The sequence below is a fragment of the Hyperolius riggenbachi genome, chromosome 3 (genome assembly GCF_040937935.1).
Source record: "Hyperolius riggenbachi isolate aHypRig1 chromosome 3, aHypRig1.pri, whole genome shotgun sequence".
Classification (NCBI taxonomy): domain Eukaryota; kingdom Metazoa; phylum Chordata; class Amphibia; order Anura; family Hyperoliidae; genus Hyperolius; species Hyperolius riggenbachi.
The window spans coordinates 110,955,829-110,972,962 of NC_090648.1; the positions used below are offsets into that span (position 1 = coordinate 110,955,829).

The 17,134-nt window shown below is 43.4% G+C and overlaps 1 protein-coding gene across 1 annotated transcript in view; it reads left to right on the forward strand.

Annotated features, from left to right (window-relative positions):
• Positions 1-9,778, forward strand: part of NUDCD3 (NudC domain containing 3) — a 45,639-nt gene extending 35,861 nt beyond the window's left edge. The window contains exons 6-7 of the mRNA XM_068274776.1: positions 3,744-3,932; positions 6,903-9,778. Coding sequence (XP_068130877.1) covers positions 3,744-3,932; positions 6,903-7,013 — 300 coding nt within the window. The 3' untranslated portion in view covers positions 7,014-9,778. The remainder of the gene's footprint in view (positions 1-3,743; positions 3,933-6,902) is intronic.
• Positions 9,779-17,134: the final 7,356 nt, after the last annotated feature.

The following is a 17,134-nucleotide window of genomic DNA, read 5'->3' on the forward strand; positions in this document are numbered from 1 at the left end:
GGGAGGGCTAGTAAAATAAATAAAAAATACATATTTTTATTATAAAAATATTTGATAAAAAAATAAACATCCTGGGATCGATCATAGCCCACCACAGAAACCTCTGTTGGTGGGCAGAAAAGGGGGGGGGGGAATCACTTGTGTGCTGAGTTGTGCGGCCCTGCAGCGAGGGCTTAAAGCTGCAGTGGTCCAATTTGTGAAAAATGGCCTGGTCTTTGGGGGTTTTAAGGCCATGGTTCTTAAGTGGTTAAGCAATTGAACTGTGGTTTGTGGTCTGGGGTTGGCCAAAGTTCAGCCCTCTGAGTTTGATGGGTTAGCATTTGCATTTTATTGCAAGGTCCTCTGTAGTACCATAGAGAGAATTTTTGGGTCTCGGGGAACCCCGGTATAAATAACGCACATTAAAAGGGTGAGAACGTAATTATTTTGCAGGGGGCATGTTTTTAAATATGGGCACTGCGGCCTCATTTCCACCTAGTGCGCTTCTGCCCGCTTTTTATCAGCACATCAATTGTTGCTGAAAAGCAGACAGAAGCGCACTAGTGGAAACGAAGCCTTATATTGTTTTTTACAATTGTCAGTATTGTTATTATTTGCATATAAGCCTTATTTTTACATCCATTCCAAGTTCCTTCTTTACAGTGCACCTGTTTCATGCTCTCATTTTAGTACTCCATGCTATTAGGTAGTGTTTTTGGTTGATCCACATCAGTGCATGACATGGATTAATATGGCTCTATTGGGTAGGATTTAGACAAATGGGTCCTAAAAATTCCTATCACAGATAATCCTCCACAAGTCTGAGACTTCTCAATATGATCAATGTAAGACTAAGGAAGCAGGAGGAAATAAATTATATATAAAAGTACAAATTTTATTAATGACCAAAATACAAACACACATATATGTAAATCTATTTAAAATTGACCAGAACACACAGGTGGGCCACCATGTCTAGGCCAGATGGAAAAATGTAGGGGATCCCCTAAAAAAATATTGATAGTGCGCAATCCATCAAATATCTTAATGGATTTTTTTGCATTAAGATATTTGATGGATTGCGCACTATCAATATTTTTTTAGGGGATCCCCTACATTTTTCCATCTGGCCTAGACATGGTGGCCCACCTGTGTGTTCTGGTCAATTTTAAATAGATTTACATATATGTGTGTTTGTATTTTGGTCATTAATAAAATTTGTACTTTTATATATAATTTATTTCCTCCTGCTTCCTTAGTCTTCTATTGGGTAGGACTTGAAACACCAAGTTATAGATTGCCCAGCAAACGATGGTGAACCAGAACTCCCAGGAGTGTGTAAAGGGTCCCATACACCTAACGATTTTCCCGCCGATATACAGCAGATTCGATCACACTGATCTAATCTGCTGTGAAATCGTTGCGCAAACGCTGACAGAATGATCGATTTCCATCCGAAATCAATCGTTCCCGTTGATCGGTCCGTGCGAAAAATTTCGCTCGATCGCCGGCTGGTCGGGAGTGCGTCGATAGCGGCGTTCGAATGCCCGACGCTAGTGGCAATACATTACCTGCTCCGCCGGCGCATATCCCCACTGTCCCTGTTGCTCCTTCTCCGCTGGGAAGAGCGCCCTCTACTGTTTAAACTTCCCCGGACAGAAAGAAGTAAAGCCAGCCGGAACCCGGAGCCCAGCAGGAGAAGGAGCCGCGGGGACAGAAGGGGACTCGCGCCGGCCGGAGTAGGTAATGTATAGCTGGCGGGAGGCAGCGGCAGCTCCACAGATTGTGATCGGTTTCATTATGAAATCGATTCACAATCTGTTTGCAGTAAAGGCAGCCATACAATCCCTCTCTGATCAGATTCGATCAGAGAGGGATCTATCTGTTGGTTGATCTGATGGCAAATCGACCAGTGTATGGCCACCTTTAGGAGCTGAGACCAAAATTGCTACTAGCATTTTAGTAAAAATTTGCATATATTTGCATATATTCAGCAGTGGTGCCTGGGAGACATCTCGAGCTCACTCTAACCTGAATTATCGCAAATTCTTTCTGTTTTAGGAAAGCAAACTTTTGTTTTTCTTAACATCTTAGTAAGGGGGGTTTTAGCACCATTGTAGTCCCTTACACACCCCAATGAGTTCTGGGTCACCATGAGCTTGCTGGTTAGTCTGTGCATTTTAGTAAGGAGGCTTTTTGGTCTCTTTCGGCCTAGGAGGTCTGGTTCACCATAGTTTGCTGGGCAATCTATAATACGTATTGTTTTGGTAACTGCTTCTCATTGTGCTATTTATTTTAGTGTTCGCTCTATTTAAATGGTGGCTGTTACCATAACTGGCAAAGATGGTGATATGCTTCATTGCATCTTTATTAATGGGGTGCCTGCCTTTTGAGGCCCTTTTTACACTTACCACGTTGCATCGCTTCCACCTAACGCACCTCATCGCAATTGCCATTAAAGTCAGTGGAACATGTTACACTTCCTGTGATGTGCCGGAAGTCCTCTAGCTGAAGCAGAACCTGCAATGCGTTATCCTGCATCGTGCGCAGCACTGGAAGCAATGAAAGTCAAGCATAGGTGCCCCCATTATAAGTAGTCAGACATAGGTGTCCCCAGTATAGGTAGCCAGCTATATATGCCCCCAGTAGCATGTGCCGGCGGCGGCTCACTCACCAGCTCCATGCGTTCCAGCTCTGTCTCCATCCCCCTTCTCAGCCTCCTCTCCGTGTATAGGTAGAGCAGAGCTACAAAAAAAATGGTCGTCAGTGTCTGCATTTGTCGAAATGGGCGTCCATTTTCTTGTAGCCCTGCTCTAACTATACATTGAGTGGAGGCAGAGAAATGGGGGTGGGGGGAATGGGACACACATACCCGAGGCCGCCGCAACTGAGGTACGCAAGCTGGGAAACGGGGCACTATTCATTTATTTTATTTTTTTAACTGAATTTTCCACCAAGGCCAAAAGATCAAACATTCTGGAAATTTTGATAATTTTTTTTTCAGTCTTCTCAATTGAAAAATACTGGACATTTTTCTAAAGAACAATTTTTATTATTGGGGGGGGGGGGGGGGGGGGGAATTGATAAATTGTGTATGGCCACCTTTACTCTGGATTTGGTCATATAGTTTAATACAACGTTTTTGATTGTTTTCAATGTGCTTTAACCTCTTCCGGAAGGCCGCAGTTGAAATCTATGCCCTGTTTGTCTTCTTAAGCCTTTCAAGGCGTAGAGTTCAACTTCTGCGTTTGCGCACTCCCTGCCGTTCCTGTCACTATCGCCAGTCCAACAACGCTGCCACACGCTCTCTCTGCTGTTGCAGTGACAGCAGAGCTTCAATGTCTAAGTCAGGAGCCAAATACATTGGCTCTTGACCTCATGATTACTATGAGCCAAGGGGGCCAAAGCCGCCCAGTCAACAGTTATGCAGTATTCAATAGCGAAAATAGTACAGTACACTTGGGACATCCTTGTATGTATGAGTGTTGTGTAAATGCAGTCATTCTGTAAGTAGAAACTATCTGTATGGCTGAGAAGGGGAGTGAAGTATTCCTAGTCCTGTTTGTAAAGCTAAGTATACACACTGTAGATTTTTGCTGCCCAGAATGATTTCACATTTCTATTTCAGGTGGCACTCTGGTAGGTGTACTGGTCTCTACAGAGGTTGATGGCCTCATCCATAATGGATTTTACACATCTGATCTCTGCTGTGATTACTCAGCTGCATGTGTTATCTGATAAAGTGTGACGTTTTTCTCCCACAGATCAGTCTGAGTAAGTGTGGCGAATACTGGTGGAATGCCGTCTTGGAAGGGGAGGAAAAAATAGATATTGAGAAGATCAACAAGGAGCGCAGCATGGCCACAGTAGATGATGAAGAACATGCTGTACTGGATCGGCTCACCTTCGACTACCATCAAAAACTGCAAGGGAGACCACAGAGTCATGAAATGGTACGATGCGATACTATGGCATTTGATTGGTCCATTTTTATACCATAAAATTTGCATCAATTCAGAATTATTTGCAACTAAGTGACCTTCCTAGATAGTTCTAGGTGGTGAGTACCATAAGGGGGGCAAGAGGATTTTCACTTACCTGGAGCCTCTTCTAGCCCCTTGTAGTCTTCATGCTCCCTCTGTCCTGCTGGTCCGATCCATTGTGCTGCTGCAGCCAAATTACAGTCCATGACCCAGGGGCTAGTGCGCATACGCTGCTCTGGGCCGCACACTTTTATTTGGCTAACGGCAGCACAGTGGATGGAACGGGTAGGACACAGAGGGAGCGGACAGACTGCAGACACCCCAGGTAAGTAAAAATCCTGTTGTTCCCCTGCCTCCAGTACACTTTAGGCCAGTTTTACACTTGAAATGTGCATTTGCGGTGTGATGCCCTGGCACATTGCAATGCACAGAACCAGAAGCATATGAGTCTGTGGCAGAGTGTGCCAGCAGGGTTATATGCATAGCACCCCCCACTTCCACCCAACGACCCCTTCCCTCCTACCCCCCGCACGTACCTCACCACCCCTCACCCAGTGACGTACTCCCAGCTGGATAGGAAGTACGTCACTGTAATTCCCTGGTTTCCACAACGTATTCCTATCATTCGTGCATGTGTGCTGCACTGCTGCCACCAACATCTTTCAAATGTATGCGTCGGCCATGGACTTGCATTACTTCTGCCACCACTGCGTCGCTGCGGAAGTTGGTGAGCAACGCGCTTTTGACTTCACTGCGGCGGATCTGGCATTTGCGTCGCTGTAAGTGTGCCAGGCCCCATTGCCTTGCATTGTTGTTGCCCTACCCTGCGGTAAAACAGGGTAACACAACACAGGTTTACAATGCTAGTATAAAAGGGAACTTCAGCAACAATTCACACCAAATGCATTTGTAAAGCATAAATGCTTTGCCAATAGCAAAGTATACAGTAGGACAGTAGGAATCATGGAAATTATTTCACACCAATGCAATTCAGCTCTCACCCAAATACAAGCGCTCCCTCTGCAGCATTTTTTGAGCTTGTATGGAATTGCTATTAGGACTAAACAAATTGTTACGATCGCTTCTGAAGCGTTTACGGCTGGCTGCAGTGGTATTGCAACCCAAGCAGTTCTGATGTCATTACATGCATTTGCTTGCATAGTTTGGTTTGCACTCAAACTAGTTGCTGATTCCATCTGCAGTCACTCTGAAGTTAATGACCGTTTAATATGCTTTTGTGAAAACAAACATGGTCTGTTGCAGGGGGCTGCAATCCCTTTCTTGCAGGCTGCATAGCTTTGTCTGCCTTTTCCTGCTGTCAGCCTGTGATTGATTACCATTCACCTGTGTGGGAATCTGCATGTCTGCTCCCATTGGATGACCTCAGTATAAAGGACTGCTTCCTGCAGTGCTCCATGGGCTATCATAGTCTCAGATTCTGTCTGTTACTCTGTCCGGCCCCCACCTCGTTCCTAGTCCGTGTGGACTGCGCTGACTCCTGCGAAGGGGTCAGCGAGTCCTCCTAGTTTTGCTCTTGTTATCAGAAGTTGTTACTTTGCTTGTCTTGCGTCGTATATTGGTTCATCGCCAATATATATGCATACTAGCACGTTTGTTATTTTCTTTGTATTCGTGTTACGTTAATACATCAGTGTCGCTGATATATACGTACTCGAACTGTTTATATCCTGTGTTCAGTCAGTTAGTTCCAGCACGTTTTGGTAGGTTGCGCCTATCGTGATCACCCGTGCTTAGCTAGTTCAGTCCTGCTCCTAGTCCTGCTCCAGTTCTTAGTTAGTGTTCCTTGCTTATGTCCTATATCGGTTTATCGCCAATATATACATATGTCAGTTAGTCGTTTGTAGTTCCTTGTTAGCTGTAACCGTAATACGCTAGGAAATTACGTCTGCCTTCCTTGACTCTATTTTACCGACTATTCTGTCCTGTCCTTGTGAGGCACGCCACCTCTGCAATCGCATTGGCTGCCTCATTCCAGTCTGTCTTGTCTTGGACGTTTGCTGTCACTTAAGCAGTGACTAGTTAAGCAAACATTCATTCTGTTACCTGTCCTGATCTTCTGAGTTCTGTTTTTTGCGCTCAGCGCTACCTTGCGCTGAGCCACTACAGTGGAAGGATTGTTTTGTGGCTGTTTGGCTCTACGCCTGCTCTGTGCGCCACATCTCCTGTTGGAGTCAGTCCTCTCCTCCACTAAACTGGGGATATCCTGGTTCCTTGTGCTAGCGTGTGTACCTCCTTCACATCAGAGTCCTCATTGTATGCTGACCGTGGAGGATGTACCACCAAGCGTGACACAAATATACACAAAAGCGAAAACAGAGTACTCCCAAAAGTGAAAATTTGTTACCCACATTTTTTCGGCGCACCACACAACTTTTCTCCCTCCCCATTTTTCGGCGCAGCATGCACCTGGCCTGTTTTTATTGTTTTTCAGAATAATTTTAGTATATGACAAGAGTTTCCAACTTTTATTTTTATTGTAATTTTCGGGAGAGGAGCTGTAAAAATGAAAGTTTGCATATACGGTACATAAAAATTACAGTTTGAGTTTTAGTAACATTTGTGATTTAAAGGCATTTGTATCACTGTAAGACTCCCTTTGACGTCATGAAACACCACCTTTATTTGTGATCGTTTTGGCCATACCGCAAAAAAAACAAATCTAAAATGTGTATTTCACTTTAACCTTAACATGAAATTGTTTGCATACGTTTACATACATAAATGGAATAAGTCATTGACCACCTTAGAAAGTCCTTGGTCTAGCTAGAAAGCATCAAAAAATCTCACAAACCTTTAAATCTCTACATCTCTGACCTTTCCCAATTGTGCCAACAATGCTTGCAAGGCATGCTGGGAAAGCACCAACATTGCAGATCACTTATGTGTCTCTTATGCCCCCATTTTTTTCTGGTCCTACAGAAAGTGCACGAGATGCTGAAGAAAGGATGGGATGCAGAGGGATCCCCATTCAGGGGACAGAAGTTTGACCCGTCTATGTTCAACGTCTCCCCGGGTGCCGTGCAGTTCTGAGGAGCAGGTTATACACAGGACTCTCTGCTTGTCTCTCACTGCAGTGGTCAGCGTTTACACTGTCACATCTAGCTGATCAAAGCTGCTACTTGAACAAGTGCAAAATACAACTACTTACTACAGTGTATTTATAAGGTTGCTTGCAGCTGGTGTGTAATCATTAGTTGACATGCAGCTCGGTGGAGCTGGATTTGAATATATGTATATATATTTTGTGACGTGCAGAAATGACTTCTTTTCATCACTCTGATGGGTTTATCCTGTGATGACAGAGGTGACAGTGTGGCATACTAGAGAAATAGCCCCCAGGAGACTTGGGCGCAGGATACAGCCGATATACGGCTTACCCTGCTCCTGCACAAGTCTCAGTGGCTTTAATTACTATTCCCCCTCCAGGTCTACGTGGGTGGAGGAGAACAATGTAATTCGGTTTCCAGGTATTGCTGGCGGCCGAATTACAGCGTTTTAAAAGTAACTTCAGCTCCTTTTTCTGACGGCACCAAAGTTACTCACTGCGCACCGCTATAGCCGTAATTCCTATTATGCTCTATTGTGGCGCCGGCTGCTCCCAAATCTCCTGCGCTATAATCCACACGCTCAACAGTGTGGCCTAAACTGCAGGTGTGAAATGTTCTTTCTTTTTCTTCCTGTTTACATATTTCCAGTTTAAACCTGTTTGTTATTATAAAGGTAGGCCTTCTGTTCCAATCCCCCTGGTATTTCTTAATTTCCAAATTATGTTGTGGTCCCTAGGAAACATTCACACTGGTACAGCTGGAATAATATGTGGTAATGACACAAGTTGTCTGGAGCTGATGGGCATTTCACATCAGCTCCAGGCATTTCACATCAGCCCCCCCCCCCCCCCGCCCCTCCATAGTGCTTGTCCAGTGCCCACCCCTTCCTCTCTTTACTCTTCCACTCTACCTCCTATACTAATGACCTTCTTCAATGTCGTATTGACAGTCGCCACTCTCTCCTGTATAGCAGATGGCACACATTTACTTATGAATAGTGATGGTCATGTCTAGAACTCGTGCAGAAGCATGTGATTTATTTGATAAGCTGATAGAGTTGCAAAGCTCTGTTTTCCTGTGATCACATCCTGCTTTAGCACATGATCATGACTAGCAAATCGGAGACTTGCTTATATATCACCTGACCACACTGATCACATGCTTCTCCATGAGTTCTAGACATGACAATCATTACTTCTGAATTGTCAGTGCCACTCTTGTCACCCTCTCTTGGTATTGTTGTTGCGCCTCCCCTTCCCTACTTCATATTGTCCTTCCGCTTTGTATTGCTAAGGCCCTTTCCCCTTTTTGCCATATCCCTCTTTCCTAATGTGGTATTGCCAGTTGTCTCTTTTACCCTCTGTTTAGCCAGGGCCCCTCTTACAGCACTGTCCAGTTCACTCATATGTTACCAATCAATTCCGTCAATTCTGATGTATGCCCAGGAGGCTGTCTGCCAGTTGGCACCCGAGGGTTTTCACAGCCAAGGGTTGAATTTCATCCATTGTGCCTGTAGCCAGAATGTTTATTTCATTGTTTTAGCTAATGGTCACCAGTGCACCGCCATAGCAAAAACCAGTTCCTTACCACAGTTTTTGTAGTTTAAAGGGAAACCGTTTGATTAGACAATTTCAGTTTAATTACTTTTTGTGCTTATAAAGCACAGTCATCGCCCAGTGCATAGAAACTGGAGGAAGCGAGTATTACTTTTTTGCAAATTATGATTAGTCCAGGTGCTGAAAGGGACGAAGGCCTCTGTCCTGTGCAGGCAACTGCTCCAGCAGAAGGGGAAATGCATAATGATCACATCCCAGACTACTGTTGTCAGTGTTGTGAAGAAATGCAATATGAGCTCACTGTCATTTTTTGAAGTGCTGAGCTGGCAGCACATTAAAATACAAATGTCATTTTTAAGAACATTACATTGCTAGAAGACTTGCACAACACCTATGTTTATGAAGAATTATTAACAAAAGTGAAATTTCCTATTAGGCGTGCTTAAATTGTCTTACAGACAAGCAAAAGGTTCCCATTTCAGTTGCAATTTTCCTTTAGTTACTCAAGTCACTCAGACATCCCAGTTGCATTTTAGAACAGAAATTATATTAATGACATAAATCTAATTATGACAAATGTCAAAAAAGAGCAATTTGGTTTCCATGCAGAGATTCTGAGATGTCATCCATGTCTCATGTTTTCTTCTTCCAAGCAAACCCTTAAAGTGGAGCTACAAGTACACCCGATGTAAAACTTCCCTGACACACAGGACATAATGTCCACATGGCATTGGCAGGCATGAAAATGAAATTGTGGGCTTCCTGGCATTATATGAAAATCCTGTGACATCCTCGTCACCTTGGGTAAGATGCTGTAGTGCCGTTGGTGGTGGGAAAAGAGCAGGCTGTGGACTGGGTTAGCCTGACTCTCCTGGTTACATGCATGTGGCCTGAGCTGGGAGAAGTTTTGCAGTGGACAGGAAGTTAGGATGTTACCTGGTTACATCATCTGTGTTTGTGTGGTCAGTCTGTGGGAATCCATAACATGAAGTCCTAGACACAGACACCAGAAATCGGCTATTACATTTCCATGGTTTTTTTGAATGCTTGAGATTCAGTGTAAGTAGAACGTATGGTCTGTACAGGAGGAAAAATGAAACACAAGACCTTCTTATGGTACATGTCTGGAATTGTAATTTAAAAATGCTACTTTGTCACAAATTTGAAAATAAAACAATCAAAAAATCAAAAATGTGATTCTTCTGTCCAGCTATTTCTGCTATAGGGATTGATCTACTAAGCCGAAAAATGTAAGTGAATCAGCACACTGTACCAAATGCCTGCTACTCAGTGGTCACCTGAGTCCAGGGACAAGACTTGAGGGGGAATCTACCCAGCGGAAACGCTAATACCTATCTGATCTATTTCTGCATTCTGGCTGAGAAGAGCAGGATTGCAGGGGGTGCTTTCAAGCAGATCTGACATGTTCTTCCATATCAACATCATGTTCTTTCTGTTAATTGATTATCTAAATGCCCTTGTGTTTAGCATTTCCCCTTACACTGTCCAATGACTGTCATATATCTACACAGAGTATATCCAATCCATATCTTGTTCATATGTCGGGCAGTGCCAATCAAGGATTAAACTTCATTCCAGTCAGTAGCTGATACCCCCTTTCCCATGACTAGTCTTTACCTATTCTCAAATAGATCATCGGAGGGGGAAGGGGGGGGGGGGGGGTGTCTGTGTGGATGATATTGTGGGGAAACTCCTCCCACAGTGTGATGTCATAACCAAGGTCCTGACAGTTTGATGTCTGTGAACCTCATAGCAGACTGAGTAAAATTATTATGTAAATGACAACTGAGAATGGGCAATGACCTCAGTCGCAGGTTAACATTAAAAAAAAAACTCCTGTGGGCAAGTCAGTCCTCAACAAGATTAGCATTTTTCCAAACACATTTATGGACAAGATCGACAGACCAGATCAATGTTCTATTCTAAAGTTCCATACACACGTGCGACTGGCATTGTAATAAAACAAACTATCCCAGACAGGGATGAATGAACGATGTTGTAGCACGATTGAATTATGCAACAGTTGGCCCATCATATATTTAGCGGAAGCACTGAAATGATTATGTTGAAGTACACAACTAGCCACACCTAAGCACTTTGAATGGAGCTGCCATTTGTTATGGTACAGTACAAACAGTGATTATTGTCCGAACCGACCTGCCAGGATAATAATGGATGATAATCGCTGTTTTTTTATTTTAAATTGATTCTCACCCGGCCCGTTGTTCCTCATTCAATTTGAACGACTGTGGTTGAGCGTGTGTACAGAGTTTTTAAGAGATTAAAATCTACTACTACTGGCCTCATTAGGAAAATGCTTATTGCCTGAATCTTGTGATGTTACCACAGATATCGTTTCTGGTGGTATTTTCTTCAAGACTTGGAAGTTTGACTTTTTATAGTCTTTTACTTCTCTGGTGTGTGAAGACAATTTGCTTTTATGTTTGCATATGGGAATAGCAGATGTGCAGGAGCTAATAACACCTGAAGTGGATCCTGCTTTAATTGCTATTCTTGTTAACGGCAGTTTAAACAATTAATTGAGGTATGTCCAGTGGAAATTAGTGGAAGCATTTTATCTTTTAGCAGCAGCAATGATTATGATGGCAGAACGGGCGTCTTTAGATTCAGTTCTTTTGCCAAGATCAGCCCTCATCTTCTCTAACATTGCCTTGATTCCAGCTCTTTGTAGGAATACATTACTTCTCGATCGTAATATTAACAATAACATTAATGTGAGAACAAAAGAATGAGTTCTGCTGGGTAGACCAGTCCGACCTCCAAGGTAGCTCATTGTCCTCCATGCATCTATTTGGGTACGTTTTAATTTACAAAGTTCATACTTGCTATACTGTAAGGGCATTCTTTTTGATGGAAAGTGTCCTACAAATAACATCAGATCTAAAGGCAGACATTTCTCAAGATGCGTATGGATTGTCCCCAGTCAAGACTGGGCTTCTCTGTTTGACAAGCAGGAGCTTTTTCTACATCCTCAACTAGAGGACATGTCTTCCTGCATAAACCTGGTAAGTGGCCTTACTCCTCCTTTATTTTGAGAAGTTTTATTTAGTGCTCAAACATAATGGCAGTTGAATCTCGATTATTTTCTTTAATAAGATTCTTCTTCCAGACTTGTATGCCTCCATTAGGAATAGTTCACACTGTGTCTAACTCTTTCAGTTCAGATGGACCAGATATTGGTCTGTGGGCCAGCTGATTTTTTTCTGTGACCCAATTCAGATAGACCTGTTTGGCCACAAGCGTCGTGCAGCTGAGTGACAGCGCACGTGTCAGTCCTTGACAGCCATGTGTGATTCAGTAGGGGTCCGCCTCTTCATTGCCGGTACTGATTGCTTATAAAACATCCAGCCATCACAAGTGTGCAGCTGACAGGGTGTTGATTCACCACCTTTAGCCTCACACTTCAAAAAGGCCTTATGCTGTGCAGAACACTTCACCACAGAAGTGCTACAGGCTCTAGTCATCCCAGAAATACCCATTTTCTCAGAAGGATTTAAACCGTGCCTGCCCCCTTCTGTGCAGCAACAACAGCCACACCTGGGCCTCTTTTACACAAGAGGCTGAAGGTGACATGTAGTTTAGGCAACCACTTTGTGTCACATCTGAGTACTTGCTCAGGTGTGACACACATCCCAAGGTAAGTATGCAAATTTTTCCTTTTTTAAAAGTTACAGGTGACCTTTTAAAGGATACCGTTAGCACTGTTACAAACTTAAAAACTAGGAGCTGGCATGTGTAGGATGTGCTCCTCATGCCCGCCGGTTTCCTCTGTTATCTTATAAATGTCCCCCAAAGCTACTTCCGGGTCAGCTAGGTCGGGGAGCAGTGCACAGGCACTCCCCGGCGACGCTCGTCCATCGCACACGTGTGGCCAGGAGATCTCTGCACATGCACACTGCGTAGTTGTTACATCGCGGGCACGCGATCATGGATGCGTGTTGCTCTGCAGTGCCTGAACACTGTTTACCAACCTGGCTGACCCAGAAGTAGCTTTGGGGGAACTTTAGAAGATAACAGAGGGGGACAGAGGAGAACAGGGGATACGGTGGCCATTAAAAGAGGTTCCTACACAGGCCTGCTCCCCCCTTTTTAAATTTTGAACAGCGCTAAGGTATACTTTTAAATTGCAGCTGAAAGACTAGTAGTGTGCCTTTCCTTCCCTGAGAAAGAGGCCTAACAGAGTCTGAAATGTACCCTCTGTACCCAGATGCTTCTAGTCATGTGATTTCAAGGCCGGATTTGTAGCTGCATTTCACACAAGAAGGTGACATGTGAGTACTCTGATTACTAAGCTACAAGTATCGGATGTTATTTTTAGATCTGTGCCTGGAGATGGGCTTCATCTAAATATATCCTGATAGATATGACTTAATATGGTCTTGTTTTCAGGATTGAGTGAATATAAATGTGTGTGAAATGTGTTTGGAGTGTGGATAGAAATGCATTTCAAAATATGATCAGTATAAGCAAAGTTGCTTAGCAAGGTACAAGTGTAAAACACAATGTTTACATCTTGGCACATGATGATTTTTTTTAACGCTAGATTAAACTTTGTTGAGGCAGCCACAAACGATCTCTTCTGCTGAGAATCTAGCATGTGTACAGTCCAGTGGTCCCCAGCCTCACGTTTTGAGTCGATCAATCTCTGGCCAGGAGTATGGTATTTTGCCTCTGACGAAGCGGGTTTTGCTGCCCGCGAAACAGCTGTCAGGCCATTTATACTGCACTGTATGTCGGGATGATGGGGATGCAACAAAGGTGACACTTGACTGCAATCTACTATAGTTGGTGCCCGGATTCTTTCTGCTCCTGTTGTTTGGCCAAGAGCATTGTTCTTTTTACTCACTCCACCCACCGTGTGATGTTGCCTCCACCCCCCACCCCCATAGCAACAGAACATGTTGCTAGCCCCGTTAGTGACATTCCTTGTAAGGTGTATATGAGGCTTAAGCCCCAGGACAAAAAAAAATATGCAGCATTTGCATTTTTACAACTCCCACATGGCAACAGACAATTTTAAATGTCTTTTTTTGGCACAGTGAAAATGAAGCAAAGCAGCTTATAGGTACTAGTTTTTAAGATTATTTCCAGCTTATTTTAGTCGGAACAAAATATGTTTGTAGGTGGAATTACCCTTAAAATAACAGGGCTAATTTGTAAAGCTGCAACAGATCTTTGCACTTTAGAAAATGATTTATGAAATTAGGTGCCCAGTGAGAGTGGGAGAATAAGCCGCTTGAATAGATGCCTTGGGTCAGCAGCACCTGAATGGGAGGGTCTTTCCTTCTTGCCCAGTACAATTTCCTCTTTAGTTCCTATTACAATTAACAGACTTCCCAACCTAAAAGGAAGCAGTTGTTCTGATGTGTCCAGGGCCATTAGACTGGGTCTCAGAGGCCAAAAGTAGGACCATACCCTTTGTTCCAGAGGGCCCTGGCCCAACCAAGGCTGGTTTTACATTTGAGTGGAGCAGTACGATGCTCCACCCCCTTGCATTGCACCACAATGCCAAAAATTAGTTTCATATGACCCTGCAGCAGGGTGCACTGACAGGGTCATATGTATAGCACCGCCTGTTGCCGTCACTGGGATTCCCAGGTACCCTGTTGTATTTCTGCACATGCATGCCGGCAACAAATTTAAAATGTCTGTGTTGCGCATTGACTTCAACGCAGTCCAGCGTTGCCGCAGAAACCACGTGGTAATGTGCTGTTAACTTTGTGACGGGTCAGCGGTGAATCAGAAGCTTCCGGCCCAGTACACTTTCATTGCTGTTGTATTGCCTTGCGTGCAGAAAGGGTAACGCATTGCAAAAAACTGTGCAAGTGTAAGAGGGGCCTCTAACTGATAACTGGGTGAATGACAGTTTTATGTAAGTATTCTCTATTTTTTACATTTATGCCACCAGTTGTTTAACAAGTTTTTGCATATGCCTTGAAAATGTGCGGTTGCAAAATGTTCATACTAGGTTCACCGCCTTTAATTTGCCAAAACGGTTTTGCAGCAGCTGACCTCAGCAAACTAACATGCAGAGGGGCTCATGGTTTCTATTTTAGCCATTCACATATGGTCATTGCGCTGGTGTCCACAATACTGCCTTCACACTTATTCCTGAGATTTTCGGCTGTGGTATTTTGTATTTGCAATTCTGAATTTGTTTTTTTTTGTTATTTTCAGTACTGATTCTTCTTTTGTTTGATCTTGTTTTTACGTGATTTTTTTTTTTTTTTTTTTTTTTTTTTTTGCAATGCAGTTTTTCCACGCATATCAATGAAGTTTATTTACATGAAAATATATCTAACCTCAAAATCTGATACGATTTTAACATCAGATCTGACTTACATTATACACAACTCGCATCCAAAACCTAGCGCTACAACATAAGTCAAATGCAATGCTATTTACTTGCATTTAATGTGCGGTGAAATTGTACAAACGGAAATCGCACATGAATTTTGTTGTGTGGAACATGCCTTACAGTCCACTGCAGAAAAGAAAATCTGACCAGTATAACATTTTCAGGCAGAAGATCGAATTATATCTATTAATTGAACGTAAATATCCGCTCCTGAGTGGCAGCAGACCCTGGAACGGACCACAGCACATCAATAGAGCACTACAGCTCTGGCATAGTGTAAACCAAGCCTTATAATGAATGTAATTAACATTAGATATATCCCCTTTAAAATAAACCTATGATTTGAGAGGAGATAAAATTCAGATATCTCAGTCATGAAGCTCTGGATGCTTCAACTGATTTTTATTGCGTACATAAGCGGTGATATAGCACACAAAAAGCACAACATTTCGGGCAGAGGCCCTTTCTCAAGGAGCACTTGAAAGCGCAGGATGTTAACAAATATGTCAGCTTCCATGAAATCAGGAAGTAGACATGCTGCTGATTTGTTGCAGGATTGTGCATCAGCTGTAACAAAGATGTTCTGGGATTTGTGCGTTTTGGACTTTGGCCGACTGACTTTGGCCATTTTGCAAACTGGCCGGCCAATGTCAGAAATCCCCAGCATTTTGGACTTTGGCCGACGTCAAATCGGCCAATTCTAGAAACGGCCGCAACATATACATAAAATAGTACAAAGGATGGCCGAGGTAACGTAACAAGGTTATACAACATAGGAGAAATTTATACAAGGCAAACATGCAATTTTGGGCTTGTTAGATAGGCGCTTCCATATAGTCAAAGGGCCCAAGGTGTCCTCCAAGCCCCCCCCCCCCCCCCCCCCCCCCCCAGCTGTGGTGACCCTAGTCATGCCTGCAGGGAACCGGGAATAGTTGAAGTCCATAGAGTGCAATGCTGCTTTCTGTGTCCTGCCTGGATTAGATAAGTCTCTGCTATGTGTGCATTTGTAGGCTAAAAGAGAAGTGGAGTTATGGGGACCCTAAAAATACTTTTGTGGACATAAGATGGGCACCTAATGGTATTGTGTGATGGGGGTGAAGCCTGGCACTCAGCTCGGGGGCACAGGGTGGTGAATTTGCTGGGGGAGGGGTGCTGTGCTAGGGGGGCCCACCCAAGTTACTTTTGCCCCGGGGCGCCATTGTAGCTAGAACCGGCTCTGGTTAGGTCCAGTCATTCAAGAGGCGGTCATAGGAAAGGAGCACATCAAGGGCCTTTTTAGGCATTAGCTCTACTGTACACAGCGGGAGCGCGGCCACAAGAAACTTATTTGACAACCTTATTGAATTGGTTTAGAAGGACCCAGCGCTGGAATGGTGGGCTGCTGGAGGATGTGGGAAGAAGAATTTGGACCATCCGGAGCTCCTTATTGCTGAGGTAAGTATACAGTTTTTTGTGTACTTTCCTTGTCGCGTATGCCAGTGGAATTCAACTCTTTAAATAAAACCATTCCACAAAAAGTCAGTCCTCCGTTATGACAGGTTGTAAAATAAGAAATAAATCTACACATTAAGGGCTTGTTCACGCCTAGGGCGTTTTTGCCTTTTCTTAAAGGGAACCTGTAGCAAATAAAATTATTTAAAATAAACACATGACATAGCTGCAAATGAATATTACATACTAACCTCACCGTCAGTTCCTCTCAGAATCTCACCATTTTCTTCTTATTGTGGCCATACATGGTACAATTTTTTTCATCCAATCTTACCATTTCTATGTAATATAAGGGAACTGCCTAAATTATCCTTTCAATATATTCACTTAATTTACCCTTATACTACATAGAAATGGTAAGATTGGATGAAAAAAATTGTACCATGTATGGCCACCTTTACAGTGATCCCTTCCAGTTCTGACAATATTTTGCCAGAACTGAAATATACCAGTTGCTGTCAGTTATATATCAGCAGCTGTCAGTTACAACTGAATGTGCAGGTAATGTCCATGTTTCTCTATGGCTCAAGTGGGTGATATTCCAGTTTAACAGTGCTGACCAGGAAGCTGTTATGTGGTAGTGGTCATTTTTAAAATGGAGAACGGAGAATTCCAGTGAACACAGTGGACAAATGAGATGCAGGATAGGAGAAAGAG